At 46.5% G+C, this 22,039-nt stretch overlaps 1 protein-coding gene across 1 annotated transcript in view; it reads right to left on the bottom strand.

Annotated features, from left to right (window-relative positions):
- Positions 1-14,646, bottom strand: part of LOC122926680 (nicotinamide N-methyltransferase-like) — a 48,416-nt gene extending 33,770 nt beyond the window's left edge. The window contains exons 1-2 of the mRNA XM_044278138.1: positions 14,547-14,646; positions 14,208-14,378 (exon numbers count right to left, since the gene is read on the bottom strand). Coding sequence (XP_044134073.1) covers positions 14,208-14,364 — 157 coding nt within the window. The 5' untranslated portion in view covers positions 14,365-14,378; positions 14,547-14,646. The remainder of the gene's footprint in view (positions 1-14,207; positions 14,379-14,546) is intronic.
- Positions 14,647-22,039: the final 7,393 nt, after the last annotated feature.

Raw genomic sequence — 22,039 nt, 5'->3', positions numbered from 1 at the left:
TTCCACAGGAGAGACTATGTGAGTGGGTTCAATTGACAGAATCCTTGCAAGCGTTAGAGCACCTAAAGATAGACAGATACTATCATGAACAAGTAGTTCTCCAAGGGCGCCACATCACAGAGGGTGCAATTAGATCTGCATGTTTCTGGATTCTTGGTGGCAAACGCATGGTATTGGCTGTTATACACAAATGTGTCATCTGTTGCAAGCTGCGAGAGAGATTACAAAGTCAGAAGATGGCAGAGCTACCAGAGGACAGAGTAATTGCTCAACCACCTTTCAACAATGTGGGCTTAGATGTGTTTGGTCCGTGGTCAGTTTTAACCCGTCGCACTAGAGGAGGCAGTGCAGACAGCAAACGATGGGCAGTCCTTTTCACTGGGTCTTTAATCCTCCACACTCCTCACACATGTTTTGGTGTCTGCGAAAGACTTATAGGTATAGCCAGGTGAATCTTGGACGCTATGTTGCTACAAACTAAACCTGCTCACTTGACCCATGAAACTTTAAGCACCTTTATGGCAGAGGTTACAGCTATTATGAATGCCAGGCCTATAGTTCATGTATCCTCAGACCCAGATACACCTATGGTCCTTACCCCAGCAATGTTTTTGACTGGAACAAATCCAGTCCTCAATGTTATTTTGAATTAAAAAGTCATCTAAACCTTTTTTTAAGCCATCTACTGGATTTGTTGTGACTAGCTCCTGCGTCAGGCTATTCCAGAGATTCAAAGCCCTTACTGTAAAGAAGGCGTGTCGACGTTTATGCCTGAGAGCCGGGCATACTCTCCCCCATCCTGTTCCGGGACTGTGGCACAGCCACTGAAATACAGAAGTGTCCCGCCGTATCCGGAACAGCTAGGAGTTATGCATGTGGTAGTAAAGTACACTTAGTACATGTAGTAGTAATGTAATGTATACTTAGGGCACATTTATTAAGACCTGCGTTTTAGACGCCAGTCTTAAAAAAGCCCCATACAGGCCTGTAGTTAGTTAGGCCACAAGTGCTGGTAACTGTGCTTAACCAGAACTTTACATTTTAAAGGGTCAGTTCACACTGGAAAGCTGAGAAGCTTCACAACTAATTCAAGTCAGGCTGGTGTATTCTGAAGAAACACTATAGCACATGCTGTTTAACCAGTTGTTCGGGAAGGAAATTATTATAACATGGAAAAAGTTTGTAAGCTGTTGTGTTGTACTGTGGGCTAGCCTGCATTACACCCCCAACAATTGTTCCTGATTCTAGTATAATAACAAGTAAGGGGCGGCTGGTCTCTTTGAGCCCGCCAGTAGGTAAATTCACCACTAATACCTCCAGCATCCACCGGAGGGTGCTGCACTGTACAGCATAAGGTCCCCAGCCCATGGTTGGATGTATGTACATTTTTTACAATTCTGCACTACACTACTTTCACGGTTTATTGCTCGGTCATGCAACTTACCACCCAAATGAATTTTACCTCCTTTTCTTCTCACTAATAGAGCTTTCATTTGGTGGTATTTCGTTGCTGCTGACATTTTTCCTTTTTTTGTTATTAATCGAAATTTAACGAAATTTTTGCAAAAAAATGAAATTTTTCACTTTCAGTTGTAATTTTTTTTTTAAACTACATTTCTATATAAATTTTTCTCTAAATTTATTGTTCTACATGTCTTTGATAAAAAAAAATGTTTGGGTAAAAAAAAATGGTTTGGGTAAAAGTTATAGCGTTTACAAACTATGGTACAAAAATGTGAATTTCCGCTTTTTGAAACAGCTCTGACTTTCTGACCACCTGTCATGTTTCCTGAGGTTCTACAATGCCCAGACAGTAGAAAAACCCCACATATGACCCCATTTCGGAAAGTAAACACCCTAAGGTATTCGCTGATGGGCATAGTGAGTTCATAGAACTTTTTATTTTTTGTCACAAGTTAGTGGAAAATGATGATTTTTTTATTTTTTATTTTTTCCTTACAAAGTCTCATATTCCACTAACTTGTGACAAAAAATAAAAACTTCCATGAACTCACTATGCCCATCATAAAATACCTTGGGGTGTCTTCTTTCAAAAATGGGGTCAGTTGTGGGTTAGTTATACTGCCCTGGCATTTTAGGGGCCCTAAAGCGTGAGAAGTAGTTTGAAATCAAAATGTGTAAAAAATGCCCTGTGAAATCCTAAAGGTGCTCTTTGGAATTTGGGCCCCTTTGCCCACCTAGGAAGCAAAAAAGTGTCATACATGTGGTATCGCCGTACTCAGGAGAAGTAGGGCTATGTGTTTTGGGGTGTCGTTTTACATATACCCATGCTGGGTGAGATAAATATCTCTCTAAAAGACAACTTTTCCCATTTTTTTATACAAAGTTGTCATTTGACAGAGATATTTATCTCACCCAGCATGGGCATGTGTAAAAAGACACCCCAAAACACATTGCCCAACTTCTCCTGAGTACGGCGATACCACATGTGTGACACTTTTTTGCAGCCTAGGTGGGCAAAGGGGCCCACATTCCAAAGAGCACCTTTAGGATTTCACAGGGAATTTTTTACACATTTTGATTTCAAACTACTTCTCACGCTTTAGGGCCCCTAAAATGCCAGGGCAGTATAACTACCGCACAAGTGACCCCATTTTGGAAAGAAGACACCCCAAGGTATTTTGTGATGGGCATAGTGAGTTCATGGAAGTTTTTATTTTGTGTCACAAGTTAGTGGAATATGAGTGTTTGCAAGAAAAAAAAAATCAGCATTTTCCGCTAACTTGTGACAAAAAATAAAAAATTCTAGGAACTCGCCATGCCCCTCACGGAATACCTTGGGGTGTCTTCTTTCCAAACTGGGGTCACTTGTGGGGTATTTATACTGCCCTGGCATTTTAGGGGCCCTAATGCGTGAGAAGTAGTTTGAAATCCAAATGTGTTAAAAATGCCCTGTGAAATCCTATAGGTGCTCTTTGGAATGTGGGCCCCTTTGCCCACCTAGGCTGGAAAAAAATGTCACACATGTGGTATCGCCGCATCTCTCTAAAAGTCAACTTTTGCCATTTTTTTATACAAAGTTGTCATTATAGAGAGATATTTCTCTCACCCAGCATGGGTATATGTAAAAAGACACCCCAAAACACATTTCCCTACTTCTTCTGAGTACGGCAATACCACATGTGTGACTCTTTTTTTGCAGCCTAGATGCGCAAAGGGGCCCAAATTCCTCTTAGGAGGGCATTTTTTGACATTTGGATCCCAGACTTCTTTTCACGCTTTAGGGCCCCTAAAATGCCTGCGCAGTATAAATACCCCACATGTGACCCCCACATGTGACCCTATTTTGGAAAGAAGACACCCCAAGGTATTCAATGAGGGGCATGGCAAGTTCATAGAAGATTATATTTTTTTGGGCACAAGTCTCCCTTTTCCGCTAACTTGGGACAAAAAGTTCAATCTTTCATGGACTCAATATGCCCCTCAGCGAATACCTTGGGGTGTCTTCTTTCCGAAATGGGGTCACATGTGGGGTATTTATACTGCCCTGGCATTTTAGGGGTCCTAAAGCGTGAGAAGAAGTCTGGAATATAAATGTCTAAAAAATTTTACGCATTTGGATTCCATGAGGGGTATGGTGAGTTCATGTCAGATTAAATTTTTTGACACAAGTTAGTGGAATATGAGACTTTGTAAGAAAAAATAAAAAATCCGCTAACTTGTGCCAATTTTTTTTCTGAATGGAGCCTTACAGGGGGGTGATCAATGACAGGGGGGTGATCAGGGAGTCTATATGGGGTGATCACCACCCTGTCATTGATCACCCCTCTGTAAGGCTCGATTCAGATGTCCGTATGTGTTTTGCGGATCCGATCCATGGATCCGTAAAACACATACGGACGTCTGAATGGAGCCTTACAGGGGGGTGATCATCCCATATAGAGTCCCTGATCTCCCCCCTGTAAGTCTCCATTCAGACGTCCGTATGTGTTTTGCAGAGTCAATCCGTGGATCCGCAAAACACATACGGATGTCTGAATGGAGCCTTACAGGGGGGTGATCAATGACAGGGGTGTGATCAATGACAGGGGGTGATCAGGGAGTCTATATGGGGTGATCACCCCCCTGTCATTGATCAACCCCCTGTAAGGCTCCATTCAGACGTCCGTATGTGTTTTGCGGATCCGATCCATGGCGGTTAAGTAAAAAATACTATTTTGGAAAAAAGTGGTGTTGGAATTGCTTTCCTCATTCGTGACTTTGCTATATCCTGGGGAGCCCACCTCGGTACACGGCTTACAACTTGGCGTAGTCAGCAGGATACAGTGACAGTTATGAACGGGAACACGGCAGTATACCATTACCTGGTGCCAACTTTTCCGGCCCAGGACCCAGCTCAGGGTTCGCTAGTACAAGTCCAGCTTGCCCCAACACCGCTGGAACAGCCATCTCGAGTGCCGCCCATACAGCCTGCCCCCGCCATGCCATCCCCAGTAGGGTACATCCACGTGGGGGCGCTATTGCATCATCTGCCCAAATATGATGGTAAATACATGATGTAGCAGGACTGGACTGAAAGGGTGCGGTTAAAATGTGTAACCTGCGGGCGGAGGTTGCGTTGGGGGCTCTAGAGGGTGACATCAGACGGACAGTGATGGTAATGCCTGAATCCAAGAGGGACACCCTAGAGAAAATATTCTCCCGGCTCGAGGAAGCCTAGTGGGGATGTGCTAAAGTAGTACAGTAGCGTCGCCACTTCTTCAACCGACCACAGCAAGAGGGAGAGACCCTAATGCAGTACTCCAACTCCCTACAAGAGACGCTAAACAAAGTGCAGCAGCGAGACCAAGAGGCCATGGGAGTCTCCTGGGAGGTAGACCAGCTACTACGGGACCAGTTCATAATGGGGCTCTTCAACAAGTTCTTACAGGAAAAATTGCAAGACGACCAACATGACATTGTACAGCATCTACCTAGCCACCATGAAGAGAGAGGAAGAACATGCCTGGGGCTGCAAAAGTAGTGATCAAGGTCTGAAGACTCAGAGTCCGTAAAAGATGTGGTCCAGGCCCTGCAAATAGAATTGAGAGAACTTCGGCTAGAAGTCTCCCAAGGCAGGATCACCCCGGCCTCCAGAAATGTCCCCGGGAGCCCCCGGCACTCCATCCACGATCCTCAGGTGCGGGGGCTTGCCGAAAGAGGGCTCCTCTGCTGAGCTTGTCAACAGTACAGCCATTTGGCCAGAGAGTGCGCAGTACAGATGGAGTTTGAGCCGACATTAAACTTCCGACCACCGCAGTAGCTGGGCGTCCTACAGTGGTTCATCAGAAGCTAAGCCTCTTGTGTGAGGAACATTACTTATATGCCAGCAGCCCCATTATGGAAGCCGAGCTTCAAAGTCAGAAGGCATGCTTCCTAGTTGATACAGGGTCGGAGTGCACCCTTATGCCTCTAGAGTTCTTCACAAGACACTTTTGGCACATAATGGAGCCGGCAGACGGGAGCATCATCAGCCTGATGGCTGCCAATAACCGTGAGATGGACGTACGATGGATAGTCTGGATGCGGATTCGACTGTTTGGGCAAGAAATCGGTAAAAAGCGGTTCGTGCTGGTGGACCATTCGTCCCGTCGACGAATGCATGTGATGCTAGGTAGAAATGTGCTGAGAGACCTAAGCCATCGTCTGTATGCAAAAAAAGGGCTGAAGTATTGTCAACAGGCCATCACACACTGGCCGACCCAGAAGGTTCTAGAGCAGATGTTGAGGAGCTGTATGTAGTCTGCGAAAAAGCAACATGTCTGGTTGGCACATTGGACACGTGAAGATGCCGCGGAGGACCCCGGTGAAGATCCTGCCACAATAGGAACAGATATTGATGCTGCCGGTGGGGGCTGGACAACTGAATGGGCTGGAGGTCCTGATCGAGCCCCCTTACCATGGGGAAATGCAGATCTGCCCACTGGTAGCCCGGGACCTCTTTATTGTGAAGGATGGGTTTGTACCTGTATGATTCCTCAATGTTGAATACTGCGAGTTGACCGTTCCTGGGAATACCTTGCTGAACAAAGTTTATGTGTCCGAGGGGGACATCCATTGCTGAAGAAGCTTCTTGCTACAGCCAGATAGGAGATCTACAGCATAGGTCCAGCAAACTGAGACCTCAACAGTGAAGTGGAATGATCGAGTGATCATGGCCCAGATGGGGGTGGACTTTAAGACCCTGACTCCAGGGCAACAGAAGATGCTGGAAGACACCCTGTGGGAATTTCAGGAGGCGTTCTCAAGACATGATGAGGATTTTGGGTGTGCTTCCGCCATAAAACACGAAATCCCCACCGGCAATGCTGCACCAATCAGGGAACAGTATCAGCAAATCCCGTCCAAGATGTACCAGGAGGTGACAGACATGGTGGCCAGCATGCTGGAAAATCGGGTGATCCAGGAGAGTCAAATCCCTGGGCTTGGTGAAGAAAAAAGATGGGAGTCTCTGGTTCTGTGTGGATTATCTGAAGCTGAATTCCCAGACCGTCCGGGATGCCTACTCCCTTTAGCGGATTAAGGAGTCGTTGTCCACCCTCAGTCATGCAAAGTTCTTCTCAACTTTTGATCTGGCCAGTGGGTATTGGCAGGTTCCAGTGGCCAAAAAGGACAAAGCCAAGACAGCCTTCATCCTTCCTATGGAACTCTGCGAGTTCAATCGGATGCTGTTCGGCCTGTCCAATGGCAGGGAAACATTCCAGATGAAGCACTGTCTTGGGGACCTCAACTTTGAGTCGGTATTGATATACCTGGATGATCACCTCCAGAGGATCACCTCCAGAAGCTGCAGCAGCTCCTGGGACGGCTGCAAGACCATGGGCTCAAGATGAAACCCAAGAAGTGCCAACTGTTCCAACAGCAGAAAGAGTGACACTTGGTGACCCCGGAGAGGGTAAAGCTGGCCCACAGCAAGGTGGAGGCCATCCAGAAGTGGCCCCAGCTGTGTACACTACGAGAGGTGTGGGCCTTTTTGGGAATGGCCGGCTACTACAGGAGGTTTATACCCAAGTTTGCTCATTTTGCAGGCCTGTTAAACCAGTTATCATGGGGCACTGTGGGCTAAAGAATAGTCCCATCGAGTGAGGACCAGTATCTGAGGAAGGTATTTCAGCCGGTATCTGAGGGAGTAGGAGCGCAACCCTGACAACTATAGCTACTTTAAATTGGAACTACTGGCACTGGTGTGGGCCATGATCGAAAGGTTCTCAGAGTACGTGACAGGTGCAGAGGTGACCGTGATGACGGACAACAACCCGTTAGCACATCTGGAGAATGCAAAGTTCGGTGCACTTAAACAGAGGTGTATGGCTCGCCTTTCTAAGTACCAATACCAAATCAAGTTCTGGTCCATGGGGGAGAACAGCAACGCCGATGAACTCTCCCGAGTCCCTGTAGGGTTGCCGACAGAGTGCCGATGAAGAGCTAGAGGACACTGAAACTCCTGAACTTGGTCGTTTACCCGTGTTCATAGACATGGCAAATTCAAGTGGGGTGGCATCCGGGATGCCAATGGTGTTGGTAAAGATGTTGGCGGATTGGAAGAGGGTGCAGAAAGGCTGCCCAGACCTGTGGAAAGTAAAAGAATGGGTCCGGACCAAGATCTGGCCTCAGCTAGGAGAGCAGGCCCATCTGACTCCGGGGAGTCAGGAGTTGTTAAGACAGTTAGATAAGCTTACTGTTATCCAGGGCCTCCTGTGTCGGACCATATACTTATAATCAGAGCTGCAGTACCAGCAACAGATTGTCATCCTCATGTCATTGGGACCAGAAGCCGCCCTGAAAGCCCATGAGAGGGGTGCCCATTTTGGGAGCGAAAAAAGGTACAAGTAGCTACAACGACTGGTATACTGTCCAGATTTGGCAGACATTGTGGCCTAGACATGTCTCAAGTGTCAGCCCTGTGGGCTGAGTAAGAGTACTGAACAGCGGGCTACTGTCCAGGCCATCCGGACGTTCGCACCCCTAGAGATCCTGATGATTGATTATGTACAGATTGGTTACTCTACCTCGGGACACTCGTATTGTCTGGTCATGACAGATCATTTCATGAAGTATGCGGTGGCTGTACCCACCAGAAACTAGGCGGCAGAGTCGGCCGCTGAGGCGCTGGGCAAACACTTTATACAGGTGTTTGGGAGTCCACAGAGGATATAGTCTGAACAGAGAGCATGTTTTCAGGGTACTCTAATGAGTGAGCTGTACCAACTTATGGGATCTAACGCTCCTGCACCACCCCGTATCACCCCCAGGGAAATGGGGCGTGTGAGCTGTTCAACCGCACCTTACTCCAGATGCTGCAGAGTCTGGAGGACAGCCAAAAGGCCCGGTGGCCGGAGTACCTACCCGAATTGATGTGGGCCTATAATAACAGGGTACACAGTACCACCGGTTACTCCCCCCATATGCTCATGTTTAGGAGAGCCTGATGGGAGATTGAAGATCTTCACATTCCTGATCCGATGGAGCCACCACCCAGAAATACCACTGCATGGGTGCAAAATCACCGGTGCCAGCTCAGAGCGGTCCACAAGGTTGTGGGGGAGCACCTTAAATAAGTGGTGCACCCTAACCCAAGACCCATGTAGATAGATGGGTATGCCCCGGGTGATCAGGTGATGGTCAGGACCAAGTGGCCATCTGGGAAGTTGGATGGGCGGTGGGAGGCATTCCCATACATGGTGAAGAGGAGGGTAGACCATGCCATCCCGGTCTATGAGGTAGAGCCAGTAGGGACTGGAGGGCCCATGCGGAACTTGCACCATAACATGCTCATGCTAAGGTGTTGTAATTTTGATGAGCCCATGTGCATGGAGGAGAAGCCTCCTCCTGCTCAAAGTACAGAGGAAATCCTCTTAGATGAGGGAGAGGAGGAATGGTGGGTTGTCCCTGCCCCTGTACCCACAGAGGCTCCGGCCGTGGCAGGTTTGCCTCCCAGGGAAAGTGTTGAGCAGCCAGCAGCTCCTCCTCTAGATGTGTCTGACATCCCCAGTATTCCTGAGCCTATCACTCTGCGAAGGTCAACCAGGCCCAATGCTGGTGTTCCCCCACAGCACTATGCCCAGGATGAGTTTGTATGGGAAAGGTGGCCAAGGACGACAACATCTAGTGGGGTGGCATGTGAGATGGGGAAACAGCACTCATTTTGTGAACACTGTATTCATTTAAATAAAGTTATAAGATTTGGACTGACATTCTGCTGTTTCCTAAGCATGGCCTAAAAGGACTGCATTTCTATATTCATCTGATATTGAAAACTCTCAGGTGGTGGAGTTACAAGCCTGGAAAGGAAGTGAAGTATCCTCCATCGTGGAAGCTTAGAAGAGGCATCCAGGAACTGTGTGTGAGAAGAATCCCTCGACATCCAGGCATGAGTGCATCCACCAGGGACTAGATCTGCAGCCAAGGGGAGCTGATCATGTCCATTACCTTGATCTTGTCCAGAGGAAGGGGAACTGCTGCCAGGAATGCAGATGAGAGCTGAGGAGTAAAGCCACAGACACTGCGGTACTGCATGCTGGTTGGAGGAATCCTTCTTTTATCCACAGTCACCAGCTTACACAAAGCAGACTCGGGTTGGTAAGACTAATTGTGCACGCATCTCATACAGTTTTGGAACCTAGAGACTGAGTCTAGGCCTTTAGTTAGTTAGATAGGTTTGCTGTTTGTGTCAGGCCACAAGTGCTGTTAACTGATTATAACAAGGCCTTCACTTTTTAAAGGGTCAGTTCACACCAGAGAGCTGCGAAGCTTCACAACTAATCCAAGCCAGGCTGGTGTAGGGAATTATTATAGCATGGAAAAAGATTGTAAACTGTTGTGTTGTACCGCAGGCTAGCCCACATTACACACCTTACAATTGTTCCTGACACTAGGGTAATAACAGGTAAGGTGTCGCTGGCCTATTTGAGCCCTCCAGTAGGTACATTTTCCAATAATACCTCCAGCATCCACTGGAGGGCGTGGCGCTGTACAGCACAAGGGCCCCAGTCCCTCACTGGGTTTATGTAAATTTATTTGTGTGTTACCAGCATCTATGGTTGCGTTCATGACCATGTTTAAGTAAAAAATACAGTTTTGCCAAAACTTGTGTTTGAGTTGCTTTCCTCATTCGTGACTTTGCTATATCCTGGGGAGCCCACCTCGGTACACAGCTTCATAACTGCTGTGTATCCAGCGCCAGTTCTAAATGTAAGAAAGCTTCCTAGCTGTCTTATGTTTAGACTGTTTTCTACGCCTAAGACCTCATGCACACGACCGTTGTTTTGGTCTGTGTAACAGAAGCCCTCTGTTTGTCTTGGAATATTGTGAATTTTGGAGTACTTTTAATGTATTTAAAAAAAAATGGTTTTACTGTCTAGAGTTGATTAGACTACTACAGTGTCTAACCTGATTATCTCCCAGTCAGGGGGGAGACATTGTACGTCCTGCACGGGGGTCTTTATACACAGTGTGGTTTTCCTGTCTGGAGATAATTAGGTTACTACAGTGTCTAACCTGACTGTCTCCCAGGCAGGGGGGAGACATTGTGTGGGACTGTCCTGGATTGTGTGATTATTTCCATTGGTCTGTGTGGTTGTCACGCAGTTCTCAATCAGGTCCACGGGGGGGGGCCCCTTCCATGGACACTTGTATATAAGGCCAAGGGTGGCACCAATAAATGTTGTTCTTCTTACCCTCAACTCGCAGCCTCGTCTCGTGACTTACTAGCTCTTGTAAGAGCTGCACAGCTACTGGAAATCACAACTCGGCTTGGAAGTCTTAGGAGCAGCTCTACAAAGTCACTCTGACCAGGGGAGAAGGACGTTGCCAACGGTTGATACCGTTAAAGTCCGCATCTGAGTCACAATTTTTGCGGCTTGGATATGGACCCATTCACTTCAATTGGGCCGCAAAAGATGCGAGCATCACTCCGTGTGCTATCCGCATCCGTTGCTCCGTTCCGTAGTCCGCAAAAAAACATAACTTTTCCTATTATTGTCCGTTTGTACAATGTGGAAACATCAGATTATCCCACAGCGGAATGACATCTGCCAAGCCTGTATTGTTGGAACTTTGCAGCATTCCATACTTGATGCGCTAGTCTATGTATCTGTAGGGCCCGTTTGTTAAACTGCCGCCATGTAAACCATACATGTCAATACTGGAGAATGTGAAGCACTGTGCTGAATTTTTCGGGCATTAGTCCAACACCCTTTGCAGGTCACAACTTTTAACAAAGCCCAACACTTTCTCTCCTCCTTCACAGCCAGCAGCCCCAGAAGTCTAGAAGATACTGCAGAGCCTCCTGCACAATGTATACCAGTAGGAGGCTGCATCACTGTGCGAAACTGCCACCTAGTGGTTACAGTCTTATCTAGGGCGCAGGAGACAGGGCCCACTGAGGAATCCCCCACTTTCCCGGTGGGCCAGTCTGGGGCCTGCGTGTAGTTGTATTGTAATGCACACTTAGTATATGTAGTAGTAATGTAATTTACTCTTAGTATATGTGATTATTACACAACAAGGTCTATGGTTAGACAATTCTAACGTTACCGGAATACTCCGCAATGCAATTCAACAACAACAAGAAATGAGTATATAATTCCTTGAATAAAAATATATATTTATTAAAATTCATTTTAAAAGGTATATAAGACACAAATACAAACTGCTTATATGGTGAGAATATCCAAAGTTATCCACATCTATAACACCCAATAGCTATGCAATAAAGACTGTAACAACCATGAGTTAATATCATGAAGACATACTATGTGCCTGACTGTGTGGAACAGTGGGGTAAAAATCCCAACTAAATTCAACCGCACTGATGTCTATCGATGTAACTGTTGGTAATAAAGTGACTAATGCATATTCACTCCTCCTGAGGCAGTCACAGGCAACGAAACGTGCCTCGAAGAGCAGCACCCCCATTCATAACGCCTACCTATACAGGTAATGATGAACTTCAGATGAGGTTCTCCTATATGCATTAGTCACTTTATTACCAACAGTTAGATCGATAGACATCAGTGCGGTTGAATTTAGTTGGGATTTTTACCCCACTGTTCCACACAGTCAGGCACATAGTATGTCTTCATGATATTAACTCATGGTTGTTACAGTCTTTATTGCATAGCTATTGGGTGTTATAGATGTGGATAACTTTGGATATTCTCACCATATAAGCAGTTTGAATTTGTGTCTTGTACACCTTTTAAAACGAATTTCAATAAATGTATATTTTTATTCAAGGAATTATATATTCCTTTCTTGTTGTTGTTGAATTTTAGTATATGTGGTAATAATGTAATATATACTTAGTACATGTAGTAGTAATGTACAGTTAGTACATGTGGTAGTTATGTAATGTACACTTAGTACATGTGGTAATTATGTAATGTGCACTTAGTACATGCAGTAGTAAATTAATGTACACTTAGTATATGTGATAGTTATGTACACGTAATACATGTAGTAGTAAGGTAATGTACTCTTAGTATATGTGGTAATAATGTAATATACACTTAGTACAAGTAGATTGTACGTAGTACAATTGTGTCAGATTGTGCCAGAGAAAACAGATCCGTCCCCATTGACTTGCATTGGGGGGTAATGCCGGATCCGCATCCCAGGACGGAAAGCAAAATACAACATGTATCAGTTTGCTCTCCGGTATGGGAACGCAACTAACGCAATTGCCAATAAATAGGGACAAAACTGAAGCCCCTATGATGGAACTTAATGCCGGAAAACTTAAACACTTGTGTGAAAGTACCCTAGTGTACACTTAGTACATGTGGTAGTAATGTAATGTGCACTTAGTACATATATTAATAATGTAATGTACACTTAGTACATGTAGTAGTAATGTAATGTACACTTAGTACATGTGGTAGTAATGTAATGTACACTTAGTACATGTGGTAGTAATGTAACGTACACTTAGTATATGTGATAGTAATGTACTGTACCCTTAGTACATGTGATAGTAATGTAAATTACACTTAGTACATGTGGTAGTAATGTACACTTAGTAAATGTGGTAGAAATGTAATGTACACTTAGTAAATGTGGTAGTAATGTAACGTACACTTAGTACATGTGATAGTAATGTACTGTACCCTTAGTACATGTGGTAGTAATGTAATTTACACATAGTACATGTGGTAGTAATGTAATGTACACTTAGTAAATGTGGTAGAAATGTAATGTACACTTAGTACATGTGGTAGTAATGTAAAGTACACTTAGTACATGTTGTAGTAATGTAATGTACACTTAGTACATGAGATAGTTATGTAATGTACACTTAGTACATATGATAGTAATGTAATGTAAACTTAGTATATGTTGTAGTAATGTAATGTACACGTAGTATATGTTGTAGTAATGTAATTTACACTTAGCATATGTTGTAGTAATATAATGTATACTTAGTACATGTGGTAGTAAGGTAATGTGCACTTAGTAAATGTGGTATTAATGTAATGTACACTTAGTATATGTTGTAGTAATGTAATGCAAACTTAGTATATGTTGTAGTAATGTAATGTACACTTAGTATATGTTGTAGTAATATAATGGCAATACAAAAAATCTGCAGCACTCGTCGATTTATAGCAAAAATAGTGTAGATTTATTCCATAATAGACAGCAAGGGAATGCGACGTTCGGTCGAAACGTCGCATTCCCTTGTTGTCTATTATGGAATAAATCTACACTATTTTTGCTATAAACCGACGAGTGCTGCAGATTTTTTGTATTGCTATTTGATGGTGGATCAACAGCCAGGATCCCGATCTGCTGGCACCATTATTACCGCGGTCAAGGTATTGTATATGGTCTTTCCAATTGGCTCATTTTGGATATAGGAGTGCTGCCGGACTTCTTTATATAGTAGTAATATAATGTACACTTAGTATATGTTGTAGTAATGTAAAGTACACATAGCACATGTGGTAGTAATGTAATGTACTGTAACCCGCAATGATGACAAAAACAGTTATGCAATAATATTTCCTCACAGGTTGGCCTTCTCTCTTTTGAAATGTACTGAGGGCAGCTGTGGAAAACACCAATTCATTTCAATTGGTAAGATAGCTGTGTATGTGTCATCTCTCTCAATGAACCCATTACTGATATTGATGTCAGGATGCAAACTTCTAAGGTTGGAATTCCCATTAAAACTATGACTTCTTAAAGTTGTTATGATTTTTACGTACCTGAAGAAAATACATCACTAAGAAATGTCAACAAAAATATTGACTCTTCATCAATTTCCTGGGTTTTGGGGTCCACACCATAGAACATGTCCAAATATTTCCTTGCATCAAAGTTTTTTTCATAAACTTGGTTATATGAAGTAGACACAGTCTCCATTCTTTATCACAAACCTGTTAATGAAAGTTGAGAAGATCCATCAAACACATGTTATAACTGTTCCCTATAAAGTCTAGTGCTAACATCTACTACTACACAATCAACTTGACAGATCCTGTGCCAGTTTTAAAGTTGCATCTTCTCAAGCAATACAATGTTGAACTATATGATGCCAGCCTTACCTTACTTAGATCTGTAGTTTAGGATTTGAAGATTGTGAATTACCACAGCATAGCTAAGTGAGCTTTACTTGGAAACCTGATGCGTGTGTTGTAAGATCCCTCCTTCCTTACAGTGGTGTAATCACAAACCATGCACATTTCTTGTGGGTGTGGTGATATGTACAGTATAAGTTCTGGGAGGTGTGTATATCCCACCCAGATACCTCAGCTGGGTGAGATAACTGAAATCCAGAAAGCTGCAGTGGTTTCAGCAAAGTGTAGTTTGCTGAGACAGTTTTGTCTCAATGTTGTTCTGGGCTGCATTTCATGTGGACTGGGGGATAAGTTTGGTAGGGGGGTCTGCCAGTCCACACCCTTGCACTACATGTTTGTCTTTTGCTGGAAGTGATCACAGGTGAGGCCTGCTGCTGTAATCAACAACCCTCTGTGTATGACTCGGAGGAAGAAAGGCTGAGGAAGCCTGAGAGAGAGGGGAGCCTGAGAGGCTCTGTGTGGTCTCAGCCAGGAGGGCTGAGGGGCCACGAGGCTTTGTAAAACCTGAAGTTTGGGGGGCCCAGCGACGCCTACAGAAAGATGGCCGTATGGTTAGTCGGGAGGACTTCTGGACCATCTCCCCCCAAGGGTGTTGATGTGGTCACAGCCTGGAGGCTGCTGGACCGTATATGGCTGAGAAAGCCGGATCTAATCCCGTGTGTAAGCGGCGCTCTATAGGTGAGGTAGAGACAACACATGTATCAGGTAGAGCTTAGACGGGCACGTGTTTAGTATTTCGATATTTATGTGTGTGATGGTGCTGAAGTGCTGAAATAAAGCACTTTTTGGACCTGAACCCTGTTGTCAGAGGAGAAGTCTGTGATTGCAACCCCCTGAGAGAGAGCGATCCCTTACATGGGTTACGATAATACTTTTAGTGCTGTACAGCCCATATCAGAAAAAAACTACAGCGTCATCATTTTTATCAAAGGCCTCCTGCAGAAAAACAAAAATGTTTTGCTTCAACACTAAAAGTCATGAAAGAGAGGGATGGAATATGGAAGTTGTAGACCTGGTGAAGACAAGGTTTGAAGAGTTAAAGATGAGACAGGGTGGATTTGCTGGGTGTTGGCAATACCTAGTGAGTGTCTTGTTCAACTTCTGTTGAAGAAGCCAGCAGTAAGGAGATACTGGATGTCACTTATTGAGGGGTTCATTGCTGTTTGTAGGTATGGGATCCCTATTATGGAGGAAGATTTGGTGGGATTTCACTTTGAAAGAGGTACAGTACCTGGGACCAGATTCAAAAGGAACCCGTGGTCATGGTACCCATACATTCTTATTAGTGTTGATCAAGCACCAAAGTGCTTGAGTAGAACACCTCGGGATGCTCAGGTGCTCTACAGAGCAACCAAGCACAATGGAAGTCAATGGGAGAACCCGAGCATTAAACCAGGCACTCCCTGCTCTGAAGAGGGGAGCGTGTCTGGTTCACATGAAAAGGTCAGAAATTGATGGGAACAGCATGGGGAGGATGTCTGGATGCATCTTGACTCCCAGGTCGCTGCTGGGAACAATGTTGTCCGAGTAGTACGCCAATTTTACAGACTGAAAATAAATACGCACAAAACCGAAGATAAAATCGATTTTAGAGGAAAAATTGTTATCCTGTATATTTACTTGTATATAAAGTGCAAGTGCTGCCAAAAATTACAAGAAAGAGGCACTCCGATACAACCTGTATATCACATAAACGAGGTTCTCATTCACATTGTGGTACAATTGTTCAGGTAGTGGGACTCCTACACTCTAAAGCCTATGTATGCACTAAGTGAAAGGGTTGCCAAAAACTACAAGGAATCGGCAATCCAATACACCCTTTATTACACATAAAGCAGGGCATCATACACACTCTTGAAAAATTATGATTGATGGCCTGCTGGTGACCTTCAAAAGAATTAGGAGTAAGGGCCTGCTGGTGACCCTCTAAAACATTAGGGGCGAGGGCCTGCTGCTGATCTGACCATCTAAAACATTAGGGGTGAGGGCCTGCTACTGAGCTGACCATCGAAAAAATTATGGTTCAGGGTCTGCTGGTGAGCTGACCATCTAAAACATTAGGGGCGAAAGCCTGCTTCTGATCTGACCATGGAAAAAATTATGGTTGAGGGTCTGCTGCTGAGATGACCATTGAAAAAATTATGTTTGAGGGTCTGCTGCTTAGCTGACTCTCTAAAACATTAGGGTCGAGTGCCTGCTGCTGATCTGACCATGGAAAAAATGATGGGAGAGTGCTTGCTTCTGAGCTGACCATCTAAAACATTATAGGTGTAGGCCTGCTGCTGAGCTGACCATCTAAAACATTAGGAGCGAGGGCCTGCTGCCGAGCTGACCATCTAAAACATTATGGGCAAGGGCCTGCTGCTGAGCTGACCATCTAAAACATTAGGGGTGAGGGTCTGCTGCGGAGCTGACTCTGTAAAACATTAGGGGCGAGTGCCTGCGGCTGAGCTGACCATCGAAAAAATTATGGTTGAGGGCCTGCTGCTGAGCTGACTGTGACGAACTGCGACCGCCGCGGCCACAATACGTCACGAAACCGTCACAGCGCCCCTAGTGGTCAATCCGCAAACAGGCCCCCCCAGCCACTTCCAGCACACCGACAGTCTAACTTGAGTCCGTACAGTCGATAGGCTGAAAGCGCAGGGAGTGGACCTCCGATTGACCGCAAGTAAGCGTGCGACGAACTGCGACCGGAACTACACACAGGGTAGTTTAACTGCCACCACCTTGCAATTTATGGGAGCAAGGACCCCACTATCTAGATAACACAACCGAGTAGCTTTCCCTTCGGAGAGGCTAGGGTAAGTTTTTGCAGTGTTTGAAAACAGGCATATGGCTAGAGAAATGACTTGGAGGTCATTTATTATATATCTATATACAATACAAATTATCACGATGCACAGTAATTATTAACACAATAATCAAGGAGAGTATAGTCCAATAAACAAAAGGGAGAAAAGAAAGAAAATACTTAGTTTCCGCAGAAAAGATGTCTGTTGGTGAAATCGTCCGTTGCAGGGATAAAGTCCAAGAAGCCTTTGTCCAGTGTAATATGCCTTCAGCCCATGGGTTCTCTGGCTGAGGCCCTTTCCAGGTGTTGTTAAAGTGGAGAACTCCTTTAGCAGATTCTAGATGTGTTATAAAGGGTCTCAGAATCAAGGCGGGGAATTGAGAGTCCGCCTGCTGGGGCCGGCTGTATTCCTGAGGTGAATGTCAGTTCTGAAATATGGCATGTGCCATATCGTGGGATGTCTCCGCTGTACACAAGTAACAAGCACATATTCACATTCCCTACAAAATATGGAGTTCAGGGATACCAAATATTACTATTATAACTGGTTCTATGATGGGGTAACACCATAACTTTACCTGGGCACACCTTAGAGTTATGTTTGTCCTATGTAAACGTCCAGTGAATTCTGAGTGACACGATGATGTAATTTTTACGTCCGTAAGATGCATGGTCTCTCTTGAAAAGGTAAAAATCATATCTCAGATTCATGTTGCAGTCTGGGAAACCTTGGTGCCGGCTTGTCTGCAGCAAGCCAGCTTACAGACCCTGATAGCAGCGACACCAATCGGCTCCCCCCAGGTGCCGTCTTCACACCTAGCTGTGATATCTCTTCAGGAAGAGAAGTTCTTTTGTCAACCATAGGAAGCCAGCTGTAATTGCGTTATCTGCTAGGCATCTATTGACTGACTTGAACAAAAGGACTATGTTGTTCTCTGGGTACAACAGAAGAAGACGCTCTGAATAATCAAATTGTAGGTTCTGGGGCCTAGGGAAATAATTACTGTTTAATAAGGCAGAGTAATATTGATAATATTGGGAGGACAGTTCAATATTCTCGCGGCTCATCCGTGACACCTCCCCCCCGCGTCTGTGGCTAGACATCCGTCCGCAAGACGGGTGGCGTCGCCGCTAACCTGCGCTGATCGGTCTGGATCGCCGTTGCACCGGGATAAGCCATCCGCATTTTGATGTCTGCTGCCTGCCCTGTGCTGGATGGTAAAATCGTACTGCTGCAGCGACAAGCTCCAACGTAGGAGTTTCCCGTTGGACCCCGCAGTACGGTTCAGCCAACTGAGAGGATTATGGTCCGTAATGATTGTGAAGGAGCGGCCGTACAGATAGGATTGAAGCTTCTGCAGGGCCCACACAATCGCCAGACACTCCTTTTCTGTAGTTGAGTAGGAGACTTCTCGGGGAAGAAGTTTCCGGCTCAGGTACAGAAGAGGATGCTCGTCCCCTTTTCCATCCACCTGGCTTAAGACAGCGCCGAGACCATAATCTGATGCGTCGGTTTGCACTACGAACCGACGGCTGAAATCTGGGGATTGAAGCACAGGGGCGCTAGCTAACGCCTGCTTCAAGGCCCGGAAGGCGTTCTCACACTCAGGGGTCCACGTAACCACTTTCGGGTGCTTCTTACCAGTGGCATCCGTCAGGGGCTTCGCGATGGCACTATAGGCCGGTACAAACTTCCTATAGTAGCCCGCGGTCCCCAGGAATGCCTGAACCTGTCGCTTGGTGATAGGCCGAGGCCACGCTAAGATGGCGTCAACCTTTCCCGTGTCCGGTTTCAGGGTGTTCCCTCCCACTCGGTGCCCTAAATACTGGACTTCCGTCATGCCGATCTGACACTTACTTGGCTTAACTGTCAAATTGGCTGCAGCCAGCCGTTGCAGTACCTGGGACAGATGTTTGAGGTGTTCTTCCCAGGTGGGGCTAAACACCGCAATATCGTCCAAATATGCTGCAGCGAACGGCTGCATTTCCTCCAGCAGGTCGTTCATAGCCCGCTGGAACGTGGCAGGCGCATTTTTCATTCCAAAGGGCATCGTCGTAAATTCGAAGAGCCCGAAGGGAGTGATAAAGGCCGACTTCTGCCGCGCGTCCGGGGCAAGAGGGATCTGCCAGTACCCCCGGCTCAGATCCATGATTGATAGATAGCTGGCAGCCGCCAGCTTATCTAGCATCTCATCGATGCGAGGCATGGGGTAGGCGTCCGTAGTGGTTACAGCGTTCAACTTCCGGTAGTCCACGCAGAACCGCGTTGTCTTGTCTTTCTTGGGTACCAAGACGACGGGTGCCGCCCATGGACTACAGGACCGCTGAACGACCCCCAGTTCTAGCATCTCCCCCACCTCACGCTGCATGTCCGCCTGCACCTCCGGAGAGACGCGATAGGCGGATTTCTTGATGGGGGGATGTGCTCCGGTATCTAACCGGTGAGCGACCAGATTGGTCCGTCCCGGGATACCTGAGAAGGTCCGGTGGTACCGACCTAACACCTCCTGTAACTGCTCTCTCTGGGACGGGGAGAGCTGCGGGTTGACATTTATGTCCCCGTCCGTCTCCCGGGTGTCAGCCAGCAGATCTACCAGAGGGTCTGTCTCGCCCTGTTCTAACCGGCTGCACACTGGGAGTACATACTGGGTTCTATCGTGGTGAGCCTTCAGCATGTTAATGTGAAAGGCCTTCTGTTTTCTACCCCCCATGTTCACCAAGTATGTCAGGGGGTTTAAACGCTTCTCTATGGTGTACGGCCCCTCCCATGCCGCCTGATCCGTTTCAGCCAGCTGGCCCGTGGCGTACGAGGCCTGTGGCTGACAGTCACCCTCCCTGGGGTCAGAGGAGTGGGAGGAGACCGGAGCCTCTTCCCCCTGTTCTGAGTTCAAGTTTTGGGTGGCCCGACTCCGAGTCACAGCTAGGACAGGTATGACTTCGGAGCAAGGCAGATTAGCATTTTTAATATCACATGTAGAAATCACATTAGCTGGTACATCATGCATATCATCAACATTAATATTGGATACATTCAACCCCCCTCCCACAGACTCTTGCCCCCGGGTGCCAAGCACCTGGGTGGGGGCAGAGGGCGGACCCCCTTCCTGGGATCCCGAGGGGTTTGTGGCGGGTTCATAATAGGATACCAGCTTGCCTAGATCGGACCCCAACAAAACAGGAACTGGTAGCTGGTCTAGGATACCAACTACCTTTTCTTGAACACCCACCCCCCAGTCGATGGAAACCCGGGCTTGGGGAATGTGAGAAAGAGTGCCCCCCACCCCAGTGAGGGTGAGATACTTGTCTGGGATGATGTCCTTTGTGGGCACAAGGTGCGGACGCACCAGGGTGACATCGGCTCCCGTGTCCCGGAAACCGGTGACTAGCTGGTCATTCACTGTAACAAGCTGGTGATTGCTGGTGATGGGGTTAATCTCCTCCCCACCGGCGAACAAAACAGTTGAGGATGATGGTTCACGCTGGGGTGCGCTGGCTGGCTGTGTCTGTCGTGGGCGAGGTACAGGTGGTTCAGATGCTGGCTGTGGCTGTCTCCGCTCAGGACAGTTGAATTTCATATGTCCAGGCTTGCGGCAGTAGTGACAGGTGATTCCATTAGGTGCCCCAGGTCTGGAAGCAGTAGCTGCACTTGGTGGTCTCTGTGGTGGACGGCCCACAGAGGCAGGGGGGTCTGCCCTGACATTGGGCAGACCTCCTCTCCAGTGAGATGGTGCAGATTTACGCAGATCGGGCACTCGGGTTGGGACAAAAGTCTCAGCTAAGTCTGCAGCAGCGGTTGCTGACGCAGGCTTCCGTTCTAGCACGAATTGTCTCACATCCGCAGGGCAAATACAAAGAAGCTGGTCTAGCACCATCAAGTCCTCTAGGATGTCATAAGACCCTTTTGTTAGGCCTAAAGTCCACTGGCGGAATGTAGTGCGTAAGCTGCTGACCACATCCGGATAAGAGTCCGTACGATCCTTTTGTAAGGACCTAAACCTTTTCCGATAGACTTCAGGGGTCAGCTGGTATTTAGCAATGATAGCGTCTTTTATGGCGGAATAATCTTCATCCTGCTCCATGGATAACTCCGCAAACGCGTCCAGCGCTTTGTAGCGCAACAGGGGGGTCAGGTGTCTGGCCCACTGCTCTTGGGGCAGACGATACTGACGGCAGGCTTTCTCAAAGGATCGCAAAAACAAGTCTATGTCAGTGTCCTTTTCAATGGGAGCAAATTTAATTTTGCACTCACGTGTGATGCTGCTCCTTCTGCAGGAAAGTTGGGTGATGAGCTTCGGCTGGGTTGATGTATTCTGGCCATGCTCAGTTCATGCCGACGTTGGCTTTCTGCAGCAGCGGCCTCCCTCTCAGCTCGGCGTTCTTCGCGCTCCGCCATGTACTGCAGGTACTTTACTGGGTCAGTGTCCATTAGTTTTTGGAGGGCCTGCTGCATCATAGGGTCTGTACAAATAGATAGTCTGGTACTGGCCGGTTCCGGGCGAGTACTTAAAGAAAAATTAGGATCCGTACTGAAATACTGCGCTGGGGGGCCAACAGGGCACGCAGGATGTTCCCCCTCCGAGTAGTCAGGATTCTCAGTCTCCGGTTCCTCAGGACTTGAGTCAGATGGGCCGGTGTCTCCCGCAGTAGACACATCCAACAGCCGCAG

Source organism: Bufo gargarizans, chromosome 2, assembly GCF_014858855.1.
Source record: "Bufo gargarizans isolate SCDJY-AF-19 chromosome 2, ASM1485885v1, whole genome shotgun sequence".
Taxonomy (NCBI): domain Eukaryota; kingdom Metazoa; phylum Chordata; class Amphibia; order Anura; family Bufonidae; genus Bufo; species Bufo gargarizans.
The sequence above is the reverse complement of the archived record's forward strand: the minus strand, read 5'-3'. Positions and strand labels throughout refer to the sequence as shown.